At 52.5% G+C, this 16,485-nt stretch overlaps 1 protein-coding gene across 3 annotated transcripts in view; it reads right to left on the bottom strand.

The window, feature by feature from the left end:
• Nucleotides 1–16,485, bottom strand: part of STK32B (serine/threonine kinase 32B) — a 301,945-nt gene that overhangs the window by 25,080 nt on the left and 260,380 nt on the right. For all 3 annotated transcript variants that reach the window (XM_074350416.1, XM_074350409.1, XM_074350427.1), the window contains 3 exons: nucleotides 7,375–7,478; nucleotides 2,624–2,740; nucleotides 423–548 (listed from right to left, as the gene is read on the bottom strand). In XM_074350416.1, the coding sequence (XP_074206517.1) occupies nucleotides 423–548; nucleotides 2,624–2,740; nucleotides 7,375–7,478 (347 nt within the window). The remainder of the gene's footprint in view (nucleotides 1–422; nucleotides 549–2,623; nucleotides 2,741–7,374; nucleotides 7,479–16,485) is intronic.

Below are 16,485 nucleotides of genomic sequence, written 5' to 3'. Positions count from 1 at the left end.
GTTTGTCTTAGTTCTTCTGTGCATGGTAATCACCCACATCACTACCTGGAGTCAGGTTATACACTTACTGGTGGCCCAATGTCTTTCTCTACTGGACAGTTGGCTCCATGAAAGCAGGGCTCACTCTGCTCCTGCCAGCCCCTCTCCCTCCGGGGCCTGGACCTGTGTGCATCATGGATGTGATTCAGTAAGAGATGGGAGGTTCTGTGCCCACGAGGACCTGCTCCAGGGAGAGAAGCTGCCCAGCTGGACATCAGAAATCAGGTTCAAATCCATCTTGAATCTCAGTGAAACTCATCCCTCTGGTGCTCAAGTGACCATGACCAGTAAGGGCCCCACTGGCCAGCTTGTAGGCTTTTCCTGCACGCGCAGGTGGGGGACCCTGCAGAGGGCAGCATGCCACCGGACGGGACCTCACTCACATTGGGCACAAAGCCAGGTGTCAGCGCCTTCTCAAACACCGCATCCCAGTTCATGTTGGCCAAGTAGGGTGTGCTCTGGACGTCACCGAGACTGGACAGGCGGCTCTCGGGGTCCTTGGTCAGGAGCTGCAGGCAAAGGGCAAACGTGTTAGCTTGGGCGGTGCACCCCCTCCCCGAGGTTAGCGGGGACTCGTGGGAAAATGAAGGTGCCCCTACTTTTCACGTTCCATTAATGTCATGCCCTGTCTGGGCTGCTGTGGTTGGAAGCGTCACCTACACCCATCTCTGTACAGCCAGGAACTGAGGGGTCAGGCTGCTTGCCCAAGGTCATCCAGCCAGGGGCTCTTAGGCAGGGACCAGATTTTCAACCACTGTGCTCCCTTCAGGGACTCACACCCTGTGACATGTCACCTCTCACTGATGTCTGCAGAGGCTTCCAATTAAAAATAAAAAGAATTAGCCACCTTGTTTTAGGACTTTCAGCTCGGTAACGGGATACACAAAAGCATTATCAAATTTATCCCTGAACAGCTCTGAGGTGACCTCTGCAGCCTGATGGAGTGGCCCTCATTTGTAGCCAAGGGGACAATTTTAGCCTCTCCTCAAATAGAGTTTCTGCTAACAACGGGTGATGCTGGTAAGAACACAAACAGCTATACAATATTCTCCTGCATCCAGAGGGGATTATCCGGTGCAAAGAACACCTGGGCTAAAGATGAAAGCTGGGGTCCAGCCCTGGGACGGCCACTTGGTAGCCAGGTGAGTGGCTGCTCTGCGCGCCTCCTCCTCGGAAAGCCGGAAGAGTAAAGGTAACTCTTCCACCTCCAGCTCATGACTCGGACGAGACCCGACGGGGACTGGTCAGCACCCGCCATGTGGTAAGGCAGGATGCCACACCCAGCTGCTGGCAGGTGCGGGCCAGCATCAGGACCCCCTACCAGTCTTCTCCCTCCTATCACTGCAGCCAGGGGGCTGGAGTCACACCACGTGAGGGACACCGGGCAGGGTCCCACCTGCTGATGATCCTGGTGGCCTCTCTCTAGGGGCTGCCCCAGGATGACAGATGCAGATTCAGAGATGCCACCTCAGTGCCCTGGGCAGGGTGGGGGGTTTCACCTTTCAGGGCAGCAGCTAGTTCCCTGACTCTCTGGGTGAGCGGGAGGGGAAGGTGTTAGCATGTGTAGGGACTCCAGATGATTCCATTAGCAGCTGGAGTTCAGGACCACTGACGGCCAAAACCCAAGCGCTGAAACTCCTCTATAGCAATTTAACTCAGGAGTAATCCCACAAGTCATCCACAGTGGTACAGGGATTAAGAGCTGACATCCGCAGTGTGGAGAGCTAGGATTCAGTTCCTCCCCTGCCCTCTAACAGCCCAGTGTTCTAAGCCGCAGCGTTCTCATCTCTGCTATGGGGGTAATGACATCCCTCCGCTCGCAGGGCTTACTGAGTGAGCAGAGCCGCCGCGTGGCCCGGAACTTAACGTTCCCCCAACCAGTGCTGGCGGCTGTCATTCTTTTATTAAAGGTGACTGGTGCCAACCACATGCAAGGCTCAACCCTGTGTCTTGAAAGGTTCCGAGCGAGTTTAGCTGAACACCAGCCTCAGAAGGAGGGCGCCACGACCCATGGCCTGTGGGAACTCCAGCCCGCCCTAGGACCTAGGACCACCCGGAGAGCTTATCAGAACACAGACAAGCGGCCCGCCCCAGTTTGTAATTCAGAAGGTCTGCAGATTCCAGATGAGGATCTGCATTTCTGATAAGCTCCCAGGTGATGCTGGTCCAGGAACCACACTTGGAGAACTTCTGCTTTATTCTAACAGCAATAGTTCCTGGAAAAAGTCAGGAGATGCCCAATTTCTTAAAGCTCAGTGAGTTAAAAGACTATAAAATTTTTAAGGAACCACGTGCATTAAGTATTTCTAATTATTCAGAGCTTGGAGCAGAGTGAAAAGAGCCTGAGGGCTTTGTCACCGACAGGACGCCACGCCACACCCCACTGTCCAGCAGGGGCTTTGCGGCCTTCCTGCGAGACGGTGAGAGCAGACGATGAGGCGATGAGGCGCCAGAGCCCTGCTTCCTTTATCATTTCCACCACTGTCACGCCATTCGTCCTCTCACTCCTTAATTCGCTGGTGTGCCTGTTTCTGCACCCGGGGACCAGCTCCCTGGCCGGGTGGGCTGGCGGCTGCCCTCTTACCTTCTTCAGCAGGGCGACCATGCCCTTGCACCACGTGGACGAGTAGTGGACACGCTCCACCTTGAACATGTTGAGGACCTCGTCGATGGGCGTGGCCGAGTGGATTTCATACGGTCTCTGCAACCCAAGGACAACAGGTGGTATCAGAGAGAGCGTGCGCAAGTGGAAGAGGCCGCCGACGTGGTTAAAGCTGTCATTACCCGGCATGATTTGTTCTTCCCCTTCAGGTAACAGGGGTGTTCCTCTTACATGGCTGATCCCTCCGGCCCCAGGAGGGTAGGTGACCTGGCAAGGTCACACAGGCTGTAACCGGCGGAGACAGGACCCACACCCTCAGCCTAGCCCGAGTCCCCACTCCACGCCCAGGCTCTCACCATCCACAGCCCCCCACCTACCGGCGGGCCTTAGCTGTACCTTCCCTGCCGGGGCCGGGCCGAGGCAGCCAGGAGTGAGCAGGGCCGGGTCGGGGGAAGGGCGTGGGGAGGCTGGGTCTCTTCCTCCTGCCATCCCCTCTCCCCTCCGGGGAGGATGCATAAGCCCTGAAGCCCTGTTCTCTCCCAGTTCCCCAGCTCGGTACAATTCCCCAGCTTGGCAGAGCATTAAACCTTCTGAAGAGTTCTCCTGACATTGCCTCGGGCAGTTTCTTGCTTGTAAGCACCTCTCAAAGCTCCGGAAGACTTTCTTGACCGGGACCCTGGGGAAGAGGCTTGGACAGTGTCTGCACGTCGCCTCACTCCCTCCGACACTCCCTCCCCCCCCAGAACACCTGGCTGCGTGGTCCGAGATGCTCTCAGGTTTGCACCGTGGTCACACGACTCAGGGCGAAGGCAGGAAGTTGTTTCCTAAGCAAGTGTGTTTCAACAATAAACTGATCCTGGAGAAATCTGGAGGACTGAGCTCACTGTTAACCCACATGAACTTACTCTCTGGTGTGGAATTCCTACTGGGGACCCCTGAAAGGTGGGACTATATCACCCCACCTCTGTGTTCTCAGGACCCCGAGCAGTGTCTGCCATCCAGCAGGTCCCAGAGCACAACAGTGACACGGATGATGGCCAGTCCACCCACAGCTGTTGACTGAACGCTGACCATGAGCCTAGACGCCATCTGGGCTCCCGCGGTGTGTAAGGTGCCAGCTCCAACCTCATGGAACCTGGACTCCCACGGGGCTGCTGTGAAGAGGAGGGGCCAACCCAGGGAGGTGAGGCAGTTTTGAGCCCTGGGTGGGCTACGATTCCCAGGAATGAAGGAGCATCTTTATCTGTACCCGGGGCCACCACCCACCCCCTGGGCCCACGGAAGATGCCCGCCCACACGGGTGTGTCTGTGCCTCCCGAAAGGGGCCTTTTCCTGAGGGGCAGTTCCTCCCTCATCTGTTAATTGAATCGGGCATCCCCCTTCTGCCCAACATGCAAACCCCAAAACTGTGGGCTCCCTAGAAAGTCCAATTAGCTTGATACGCTAACATGCTTTAACGATTTCTGCAAACATCTTTTCATTTAATGAGAAGTGGAGTATGGTTTCAGTTTTAAAATGTTCAAATTTCCGCCCAGAGCTGCTGCCTGCTTTTGTATGTGCGAGATCCCTTCGCATTCCACCAGTAACAACAACCGTGACCAGAAATCAGAGTGAACGTGCATTGACAGTGCTTAGCGCGAGGCCCAGAGCTCCCGCGTCTTCCTCAGTTCGCTACCATGAGTACGACTTTACAGAAGACGAACCGGCGCCCCAGAACTGGGATGTGGTTGTGGTAGCACCGAGATGAAAGCTCAGGCAGCGTGAACCCCCAGCCCGCCCGACCACTACCGTCATGGGCGTATCATCTCCCCCAAATTCGTGTGAACCCCAGCACCTCCAAATGTGACCTTACTTGGAGACTAGAGTGTTTACAGAAGTAATCAAGTCAACATGAGGTCACGAGGGTGGGTCCTGATCCAGTGTGACTGCGGTGCTTATCAACAGGGGAAACCTAAAATGGGGACCGAGGACATAAGGGAGATATGTAGAGGGGACACCCCACAAAGAGACACAGGGGGAAGATGGCCGTCCACACGCAGAGACAGCCTTCAGAAGGAGTCGACCCTTGGACAGCTTGACCTTGGACTTCCAGCCCTCAGAACCGTGAGAGAACAAGTTTCTGTTGTTCAGCCACCCGGGCTGTCGCATTTTGTCTCAGCAGCCCCAGCAGGCTCCTACAACCCCCCCCCCCCCCCCCCGTGCCATCCACACAGAGTTCTGATCAGAGGTGTCTGATTCCCACGTCGCTCCTGGGATGTGCTAGTGCCCTCTGTAGACTGCGCCCCCGGTGCGAGCAAGACAGCAGAGGCCCTGCCCACCTGGGCTCGCTGCCTTGAGGGAGACAGCAGTACTAGAGGCTTCGGGTGCGGGCTGGGTGCTGGGAGGCACTGTCGGGGGTTTAGGGCGCAGCGCAGGGGAGGATGCTGGGTACCAGGGCTTGGCCAGCACCTGAAGACAAGCCGGGGGCTGAGACGTAGGTGTCTGAACCATTCAGGATTGCTTCTTATCATCTTTTTGCCTCTCAAAAGGCCATTTCTCTGACTCCCATCCCAGCCCCGCCCTGGAACACAGCGACCACAGGTGGAGGGCTGTTGGGAGATGACGCAGGCTCACCTATCTAATTTGTTTGTTTGTTTGTTTATTTGTTTATTTATAAGTCTATTTTTATTATTTTGGGGGGAGGTAATTAGGTTCATTTATTTATGTTTGGAGGGAGCATTGGGGCTTGAACCCAGGACCTCGTGCATGCTAAGTACGCACTCTACCGCTTGAGCTATCCCTTCCCCCTTCAGCTTTTCATTTTAAAGTTTGGGAAACTGAGGCTGGGAGATGAAAAGCGACTTTCCCAACGTCCCACCAAGACCCAGATTCTCCTCCTCTGCCCTTCCTACCAGAGCCCGGGAACCCAAGCACCCCACTGGAGAACCAGCTAGCTACACGTGTGAAGACGTTTATCATTTCTGTCTCATTCTCTGTTTCCTTCTTGGTTACTTCCAGGCATCCGTGAATTCTGCTTTCCCATCAGACCCTCGCATCACTCTCTGCCTCTCTGTAGTTCCCTCCAGAGGTGGAGAGAACCAGACTAATAAAAATAACCACGACGATGATAATGGTAACTATAATAAGCCATGAGGCCGACGGAGCCCTAATCCATTTGGAAATGGACTTGGAACACTATGGTTAAAACCAGCCCTGCCCCTTTAGGCTCCAGGCTCAGCCTTGACCTCTGTGGGTGGCTGTGGAGAAACCCAGGTCCTTCTACAAGAACACCGGCAAATGTGAAGATCGATGCTCCATCTGCTTGTGGTAGAGAACTCTGCTGATGCTTACTTCTCACTGACTGGCCTTAGGATGTGTTGACTCAGAAAACCGAGCGATACTCATGAGGCAAAGAGACTACACGTCCTGCGGTGAAAGCGGCTTCGGCAGCAGGGCAGCGGGCGCACCCATTACGCGCTGCGGGCGTCTCACTATTCCGGGAAACTCAGTTTACAGAACAATTGCCAATTTACCAAGAAATAGAAGAAAGAGGACAAGGACTGCCACAGACCTGTACTTTTAACTGTTAGAGCTGAGCTGGGCCTGGGGGACCATCTCACCCAGTGTTTTTTCTCCCCAAATCATTTTCCCCAAATCCCAAACACAGAATGGATGAAAGGGAAGAGCAGGTCCTCAGGCTATTTAAACCCCCAAAGTCTGGAGAAGTATTTCTTCCCCATGAATCACCCCCTGCAGGGTCCTGAAGTTTCAAGAAACATGGCTTGAAAAATTGAAAACCCTTCCCAAATGCAGACAGCCAATCTGGAGGAATGAAATCACAGAGTTCACGTCCATCCTGGTTTCTGACTCCTGGCACAGTGTTCTACCAAAGATAAGCAGACAGTGCTCAACCCCAAGGCCACTCCTCTCCCTTGGCTGGGCTGATACACAGACTCCTTGTCCCGTGGTTGAGCCCGCCACCGGGCATATGAATCCAGCGCCCTTAGTTCTGCCCTCCGCCTCCAGGAGCTCTGGACACCTTCCCTCTACTACCCACCGGCCTCTCCACGCCCCCACCTCCTCTGTCTGCCCAGCCCTAAGGACAGGCGTTGACTGGGGTCAAAGACAAGGGTGACACCAGGTGCGGGAGGTGGCTGGGGAGATGCAGAGGCGGTAGAAGTCCTGATGGCACCATCTTTCTGTTAAAATAAAACTGTGAGTTATTAGTTGCCAAATAGCCCTGTTAGTCATCTTCGGCTATTAAATTTAAATGAAACAAAACAAAATTATGTCGTACTGAATGCCCCATTTTTATAGGACACTGAGCTACGTACTGGAGGAAGACTGGAACAAAACCCAAACCAAACAAAAAAAAGAAAAAACCAGCTGGAAAGTCACACACGGGTGCACTGTGCTGTGGGTGGGAAAGAGGTCAGCGTCTGAATTCACAGGACCAAGGGGCCTTGGGTGTTTGAGCTGCCACTGATCGGCTGCTGGGCTTTGTTCCAGACCCTTCCTCTCCAGACATCCCTTTCCCCACGAATAGAATGAGGGCTGGATCGGAAGCTTGCTAAGACCTTCCTAATGCTCAGGACTTTGGACCTGGCACACAGGCAATCAGGACTGACATCTGGGCTCCTGTCGGACACGGTGCGCGGACCCAGAGGCGAGGCCGGCTGACTCCACCCACGCCTGGTAGGACCTGAGCCCCGCCCCCACAGCCCCGGCGTTCACCACGCAGGTGCGCGTCTTACCCAGCCCCGCAGCAGCTCGTAGGCCGTGACGCCCAGAGACCACCAGTCAACGGGGTATGAGTACCCGGGGCCTCCGTCCACGTACACCTGGAACACTTCCGGAGCTGCCAAAGACAGGACAAAAGAACATCACTGTACACCTCACTTTCCATTCACTGCCCATTGGAGAGAGGATACGGGGCCTGGGACCCCGCATTTTGGATGGCAAGGCCAGTATTCCGTCCACTATGCCATGTGGTTCCTGCCCTCCGTAAGCCACGAGCCAGCTGAGAACAAGATGCAGGCATGAGAGGAGACACCGGTGTGACACCTGGGGCAGAATGCAGAGCATCCCGAGGAGGGTTCCACGGGGAGAGTCAGGGAAAGCCCAGGAGGACGTGGGTTTGCTGGACCGTGAGTCACGGTCAGCAGAGGGTAGGTAACATCTGAGTTAAGATGAAGAAACTGCGCCCCTAAGGGGTTTAGAAACTTGACAAATGTCCCTCTGGCTCTGGTACCGACATGGGATCAGACGTCCTGACAGCCAGGATGGTTAGAGCCCTCTGTGCCTGGCGCCTGACTCAGAAACAACCTTATTTTAGCCCAGGTGGCACCTAATAGGAAACACCCAGAATAAGAAATTCCACAGAGACAGAAGGCGGGTCAGGGCTGCCAGGCCTGGGGGAGGAGGGGATGGGGAGTGACTGCTCACTCGGGTTCCCCTCGGTGATGAAAATGCTCTGGAACTCGACAGAGGTGGTGGTGACACAACACTATGAATGCACTAGAGCCACTGTGTTCATTTCAGAACAGTTCATTTTACATTATGTGAATTCCATCTCAATTATAAAACAAATGGAGGGTAGAGGCCAGGGTGTGGTGGACACTCCCACTTCAAGGGACCGCCGTTGTCCTGGGGGTCTCCTGGCCCTGCCGCATCCTAAGCTGCTGGGTGGTGGTTCATCTCACTGCCTCAGCCCCAACTCCTCAGGCAGGAGCGCATCCCAGGCTCTGATTGCTCACACTGGCTTCCAGGAAAGTTTTGGGAAATGTGCTTAATTTCTAGCAAGTTAATTTGTAGACATACTTCCCTTTCACAGGCGTCAGAGCAGCCAAACTGCCTCAGAGAACCAGGACACGTTGTGATTAAAGATGTCTTGACTCAGTTTTCAGACAAGCATTCGGATGGCATGGGAGCAGGAAGGGTCAGACAAGGCTGATGAGGGTGGACGTGGATGCTCGAATCTGGACTCTGGATTGGCACCTGGACACTTGAATCCAACGGATGGCCAGATCTCAGCTGCCCTCCAGCGACCCTCTCCACTGCCTTTGTATTTTATAGCACATTCACCCGAGGGTTCTCCTTTCCTCTTCTCAACAACCTCAGGGTCATATTTTCATTGGACCCATTTCACTGAAGAGGTTCAGAGAGGGACAGCAGTGTCCAGGAAGTCACACAGCAGGGAGGAGCAAGGCTGAGGTTTGCCTTACACACTGGCCGAACCCCAAGGTGAAATAGGTTCGTAGCAACATTTAAGTGCAAAAACATCCTCAGTCTACATCAGGGGGACGTTGGGACTGGGAGTTGGAGGAAATATTTCTTTGGATTATTTGAATCTCACAAAGAAAGCAAGATGTTGTGCTGGGAACCAGGAAGGTCAGTGTGGCCAAAGCTGAGTGAACAAGCCTCTTTGCCTCAGTTTTGTAAAATGTGAGCAATAGTAACAGTTTATTCACAGGGTTCTTATGAGGATGAAGGAAAAAATGCATGCTGAGCGCTAAGCCCGGTGCCTGGCTGGTCCACAGTGAATGCTCCAGAAATCTTGGGCCTGGTTTTAGTAGCAGAATTATCATTCAAACCTCACCTTCTTAGCATACTTGGCCTCCCCACGGTCCACCCAGGCAGCCTAGGCATCAGCCAAACTTCATCCTTCTCAGCCTCCTGACCTGTCAGTCTCCAGACCCGCTGAGTTTCGCATTTCCAACACCTTTTTGTCCATTTCTTCCCATCCATCCTAGATCAACCTGAATTCAAGGGTGGTGAGCGTACCTGTTCATTAAACACCCGGTGAGCAATCTGCACCAACATGGATGGACCTAGAGATCATCCTACTAAGTGAAGTAAGTCAGACAGAGAAAGACAAGTATCGCATGTTATCACTTACATGTGGAATCTAAAAAGAGAAGCCAAATGAACTTGTTTACAAAACAGAAACCTACTCGCAGACAAGAAAACAAACTGATGGTGACCAAAGGGGAAAGAGGGAGAAGGGATAAATTAGGAGCTCGGGATTAACAGATACAAACCACTATACATAAAATAGATAAACAAGGTCCTACTGCACAGCACAGGGAACTATATTCGATGCCTTTTAATAAGCTATAATGAGAAAGAATATGTACACACATGTATAACTGAATCACCATGCTGCACACCAGAAACCCGCACAACACTGCAAATCAACTAAACTTCAATAAAAAGAAAAAAAAAACACCCAGCGAATAAATACTTGATTTCCTAGCATGCTCTGGGCTCTGAGCTGGGCTATTTTGCATCCCACGGAGCCCGAGGCTGAGCTCCAGCCTAGAAGGGCTTCCTTCCCCGCATCACAATCTGCGCACTTGTCCTTCCCGCTGTGCTAAGGGTTCCGGGAGAGAAGGAGGCGCATCGTGCTTGACAGCTGCGGGCCCAGCCCCCGGCTCACACGGCGCAGCAGGCAGGGACGCGCCCTCGAGTGCAGGGGTGGCGGTGTGCCCGGGTGGTCCCCATACATCCTTGTCATGCCTGGCAGCCCCAAGCCCATTTGGAACTCAGGGTAGAAGCGGCCACTGAGCCCTTCTGTTCCGGCTGTCATGACCAAGTGAGACCTGTCTGCAGCCTGTGACCACACTCCCCGAGGGGGTGACAGCTTTTCCTCTGCTATACACTTAGGGCTGAGAGAACACCAACATTTATGTCATAATCCCTATGCCACCAACACGACGGCTTTGGTGGCCCGGATCACAGTGCTTACGGGAGAGGGTATCATACAGGTTTGGAGCTGGAAGGGCCGGTGCCGGACACATATCTGTCGCCATCAGTTCACATATGGATCAGAGCGTGTGGAGACTGCATTGGGCAGGTGCGGTGTTAGGGACTTACTTTATGCACACTACCCTCTTCATCCTCCCAGTCAGCCAATGAGACAGGCACCACAGTGCTCTCCACGTTTCGGACAAGAAGGCAGACATGTGAAGTGGGGATGCAGTGGGTGACGAGTGTCCCCAGAGGCCATGTCCAAGTACTAAGCCCAGCACCTGTGGATGGAGCCTTATCTGGAAACAGGGACATTGCAAATGTAATTAAGTCAAGGACAAGAGATAAAATCATGCCGGATTCCTGGTGGACCCAAAATTCAATGGCGGATTGCTGTATCAGAGAGAGAAGAGGGAGATCTGAGACGCAGGGGCGGCTGTGGGAGGAGGCAGAGCCTCGAGGGTGGTGGCCACGAGGCAAGGAAGCCCTGGAGCCCCAGAAGCTGAAGAGCAAGGAAGCCTCCTCCCCGAGAGCTCTGAGGGGGCCTGGCTCTTGGGCACCTGGATATTGAACTTCTGGCTTCCAGAACTGCAAGAGAATTAATTTCTACTGCTTCAAAGCCACCACGTTTGTGGGACTTTGCTGTGCAGCCCTAGGAGACCAGCGAGAGGGGCTGGGAACTTGCTCCGGGTTGTGCAGCTGGGATGGCAGAGCTGGGATTGGCCTCTCTCGGTTTCTGACTCCCAAGTCCCTTCTCCCACACTGAGGGGACGGCCGGGGTGATGGACTTACCTGGGGTGGGTCCTGACGCACTCTTCCACCCTCCTCTCCTCCATCACGGGGCCCCACTACACAACAGACACCTAATCAGCACATGTCAAGCTGCACGCCAGTTTCACCCTTGCTGCCATAGAGCTGGTCCAGCTCAGCACTTGTTGGCTTCAGAAGTACACGGCCTAGGAGTGCCAGCTGGGCAGAGGTGCAGGGTCCCTTGGAACCATCACGTCCTCGTCCCTCTGTGTTAGGACTGGCTGCCAGGCTTGAGGGACAGGAGGGGTCTGCCTTGGTGACCACTCACCAACCCTGGGCTCATGTCAGAACACCCGGTCCTGACTCCCAGGTTTCAGGGAGTTCCCATTATTGTAACAGTTAAATTCAGTCATTGATGCCAGTTGACCCTACCTCCTTATTAACTCCTGTACCCTCTTCTTCCTCTTCATTGACATGGCCTGCGTTCAGGTCCCCATTCTTTCCTCCTGGTCTCCTGTACCAGCTTCCCCACCAGTCCTCTGGCCTCCAGAGTCCCTTCCTCCAGTCTGTCCTTCTGGCTACTGACGGGGGAGTTACCTTTCTGATACGCAACTCAGATCACAGCAGTACCCTGCTTAAAGATCCTCCTCTCATGATGGCTGTTTCACAGTTCGTGCCCCCAGGAATGCTGCCAGCTCTGTGTGAGGCTGATAGATTCTGGTGGAGAAAGGATCCTGAGGTCAAACATGTCTGGGAAATGATGAGGTTCAACTATATTCTTTCTTGCAGACGCCTCAGGGTCTTTAATGACTCAATAGCAAGCATGGCTTGGAAACTGACTTGACTTGATCCTGGAATCTTTCCAATTTCTCAGTGGACCAGTACCAGGTAGCAGGGCTGGAAACCCATGTGGCCTAGAGGGTGGTCTAAATTCTGTGGTCCAGCACTCAGGCACCTCAGCCCCTGCCTGCAGATCTTCCAAGCTGTTACCATGGCCCTAGGCTTGCCCATGGCCACCCTGGGCTCCAGCTGCACATGGTCTTTGCTGCTCCTAGAACCCCCTGTCTGTCTGTCTCTTGCTTTCTCCCTTAATCCACCAGGCTCTCTCACAAAGGGTGGATCTCCAGAGTCAGATCTTCCAGGAACTGACTGTGTACCAGATACTCTGTGTGCTTTTTTTTTAACTGAAGGATAGTCAGTTACAATGTGTCAGTTTCCACATGTGTCTTGATGTGTGTCATGTACCCCTCAAAATACATCTCCACTATTATTATCTCACAATCCCCTCCCTCCTGATTAGAATAGGGCTTCCTCTTTACTCCCAAATTCCCCTGGCACCTCTCCACGGTACACTCCTGCTGCATTTTTGCTTATTTGTCTGCTTCTTGCTAGACTCTGAGCTCCTTGAGGGCAGCGACTGTCATGTTCTCCCTGGCACCCCCAAGCCTTGTCTGGCATGAAGACGTAGGAAAGGTTCGTTGACTGACTAAAGAAATGAATGATCATAAAAAAAATAGCGCCCCTGCAACGTGCCAAGCACTATTCTAAGCTCCTGAGCCTCTGCTGCTAAGAACCGCTCAATACCAGGCATCTGTCGTGAGCCAAACCTTGTTTTAAGGGTTTGGCAAGTATTAACTCATTTAATCTTCACAATGGCATGGAATTTGGGCCAGCTGCTGCTGAGTCTCGCCGAGGAAGGAACCAGGATGCTCTGGGCCGACGCTGTTAAGTCTAGGACTGGGGGTCCCCGGAGCAGAGTGAGGGATGAGGGCTCTGAAGGGGGAGCTCTGACTGCCCAGAACAGCAAATGACAAACCAAGTAGATAGTTGAAGTCAGCTATGGCCATGCCCAGAAAGGATGTTCAGGGTCTCAGGTCTGGGTACACCTGCAGGGGTAATGGATGAATGAAATTCTCCAAGGTCTTCCAGAAAAAAAGCAAACAAACAAGCAAACAAAAACTTTTGCAATGCCCTCGTGGCCGAAGGGCCAACCCTGAATCTATTTTAAGTCACTGGAAATGCCAACTGTAACTGCCATCATCTTGCACCAAACAGTCGTGGAGCTTTCAAGGGCACGGAGACTCCTTTAAACCACCCCACCCATCTTCAAAGTATCCTAGGCCCCAGATGACAAAACGGAGGCGCACAGAGGTCAAGGGGCAGGCTCAGGGCCGGCAGTGAGAGGAACAGTGTGGATGGGATGCTGTTCTTACAACTTTTAGGCAGGGGCTCAACACAGCTGTTCCATTATTGTCACGAGCAATGGCTTCATTTATGACACCAAGAGTTGCAATATTAATGCGGCCATTTATTAAACATCTACCGTGTGTGAGAAGCTCTTTAAGCTTCTTTATGCATATAACTTACTGGTCAGGAAAGCCAACACTTACAGAGCCCTTACCACAGTGTCCCGTGTATTACCTCATTTTATCCTCAGAAGGACTTTGTGAGGCAAGTACAATCATTACTTCCATTTCAGGGAGCCAGGCTTGGAGAGGTTAAGGGACATGTCCAGGTGACGCCGTTACCGAGGCTCTCAGCCTCATCTGAACCCTGGCCTCCCCTATTCTCCAGTGTCACCCAAAATGACAATCAGAATTGTGCTCTCCTTCAAAATTCAGATTTTCTGCCAAGTTATACCAGCTTTGTGAAGATGCTGAAAATATAAATAATGTATCAAAATATATATATATATATATATATATACACACACACAATATACACTTTATATGTCTTGTATTCCAAAATCTCTCTAGGGTCAATATATTAAATCTGCGAACTCAATTGGAACCCAAATCAAGTGTATTTATGAAGGTCCAGTAATTCTACATTTGAGGAAAGGTTTTGACATCATCCAAAAGAGAAAAATGTGTGGTCCGCCATTAGGATGCCCATTAACAAGAGGGGCCCTCCAGTCACACTCCCCGGCAGCTCTGCTTCCCTCCCTGCTCCGCCCCCGGCACCCTCGCTGGCCGCCGCACGCTCCTAGGCATACTTGTGAGCCCGCGAATGCCTATGCTGGGCTGGGCGGACACCCGGCTCAGCGGGAGCTGCCTCCCCAGCCCCGCCCAGTGAGGTGCGCAGATCAGCCTCATCACCCGCTGATCTTTTCCACCAGGAGCCAAGCAATTCTGCAGATGCAGGTTTTAAATGGAAAGTGAGTCTTGATATCAAAGCACATCACAGAATTGGCCTCCCAGAAAAGCCAGAACGTGGGGCATCGACCAAAAGAGATGGCGATACCGCCCTGAGGAAGTGTAAGTACACATTTGCTGGAATTTGCCACCTTCTGCTCAGCAGAGTTTATGTCCTCTTTAGACGAAAAATATGGGGAGAAGCACACGGAAACCTCCTAAGAGTGATTATTAGCCTGCCGCTTTAGTCCTGTGATTACCCTGAAGGCTGTGATTGCCGCAGCAGAGAGCGACCTGCTATTCCACGTCTAGCTTTCAAGCTGACTGGCTTGCAGGATGGGTCTGCACAGCGAACGCCTCCCTCGGGCCCGGGAGTGCAGCATTACCGCGCGTCAGCCTGCAGGGTAATTTCCTTCCCACCCTACATTTTGTAGGTGAGGAATCTGAAGCCGCCAGGATCAGTGACTTCCAGCCCAGCTGGGGCTGCAGCCCAGGTCTCCTGCCCACTGAACCTGTCTTCATGGCAAGATCCGTCTCCAGCTTGCCCAGCCCGGCTGGCAGGATGGCCAGATCCGTGCAGCCAGCCACCTCCTGGACACCTCCACCTGGAGGCCCCACAGGCATTGCATATTAAGTCCGTCCAAGCTAACTGCCCCTGGTCTCCGCTGTTCAGTTTCTCAAGTCAGAAACCTGGGAGTCTCATAGACTTTGTCCCTCCCTCAGACCCTGCTCTTCATCATTCGATTGATTCTCAAGACTCATCATCTTTCCCTTCCAGAATCTTCCTCTCCTCTCTGGTCCTTTTTCATCACTGCCTCCACTCATGACAGGCCCCCACCTACGCCAGCCCGGGGCTCTTTAATCCCGCTGTACCTGCTCCTGAGATAGCATTCTAAGTCAGTAGCATCAGTGAAACGGAGGGACTGAGTGTGGTGACGATTCAGACCTGCAGCTTAACCGCAGCGCCGGGGCAAGCTGCCTATCCTCTTGCTGGCACCTCGGTTTTCCTCATCTGTGAAGAGGAATAGTAACGTCTGCTACACGATGTTATCGTGAAGAGAAAACTGACATTCTGCATGTTTTACTGAGCACAAAGTTCTCAATAAATGCAATCTAACGTTGTTGCATTATCATTCACATGTTCACATCACTTAATTAACATCACTCCAAATTTTTCTACTTACTGTAGAATAAAGTTCAAACTCCTTAGCGTGAAAACTTCCCAAAGCCAGGCTCCAACCTTCTCATATTTTGGCCACTGTCATTATTATGCCCATTGGGCCAACCTCAAATAATAGGGCATGCTTTATTTTTCATCTTCTATGACTTGCCTGGTAGTCTTTATCCTAGTCTTTATATTCATGAACTCCTACTCATACTTCAAAATCCAGTCCAAATTTTCTGCCCCCCTGTGGAGTGCTCATCAAGTCCGCTCCTGTTCCTCAGCTCTCCTATTTTCCCCTCTCCTGACCAAGTACATCCATCTATGTTCTCAATTCTCACCAAACCCTGCCTGTTCCTCCCCTGCCGCCCTGATCATGCCATATTGTAATCAAGGATGCACATGTCTGCCTTCCTCACTGGACTGTGAGCTCTTTGCACAGGGATATGACTAGGTCAGGGCCATAACCTCAGGGATTAGCATGAAGCTGGTCTAGAAGTAGGTGCTCAGGGGATCAGAGTAGCCGAGGCTGAAGTCACAGAGTCCTGGCGTTGGGTCTCAGTGGCTCCCTTTGCTGCTGACCCCTGGGCAAGCACTTAACCTCTGCAGAAGTCTCAGAATTCATGGAATAATAACAGCACCCGCCCCATAGGGAGATAATGTACATGACTCAATTAAAACATAGACTGATGTATTTAGCAAGGTCCCAACAGATGTGAGCAAGTTATTATTATATCAATTCATTATTGAAGGAGAAATGAAATGCACACACAAACCGAAGCCCAACTCACAGAGGTACGTGTTTGTATATGTTCCTCCGGATGATTTAAGAGCTCTCTCATCATTCTTTGCATTAAAGTGTGCTGAAAAGCCGTGAGAGCAGGGATCGGCAGCATGCCTAGCCTCTGTCTGGACCCCTTGGGGGGAATTCATGTTTCTTTGGCTTTATATCCTGGTAGGTGAACTCAGGTGTCACACACACATTCATCTGAGATGAAATGAAACTGCTGCATCAGTCTGACAATTTCTCTCTCTCAGGGGATGCTAGTAGCATTAATAGCAACACAAGA

The sequence above is a fragment of the Camelus bactrianus genome, chromosome 2, assembly GCF_048773025.1.
Source record: "Camelus bactrianus isolate YW-2024 breed Bactrian camel chromosome 2, ASM4877302v1, whole genome shotgun sequence".
NCBI classification, from domain to species: domain Eukaryota; kingdom Metazoa; phylum Chordata; class Mammalia; order Artiodactyla; family Camelidae; genus Camelus; species Camelus bactrianus.
Note: the sequence above shows the minus strand (reverse complement) of the source record. Positions and strands in the feature narration are given on the sequence as shown.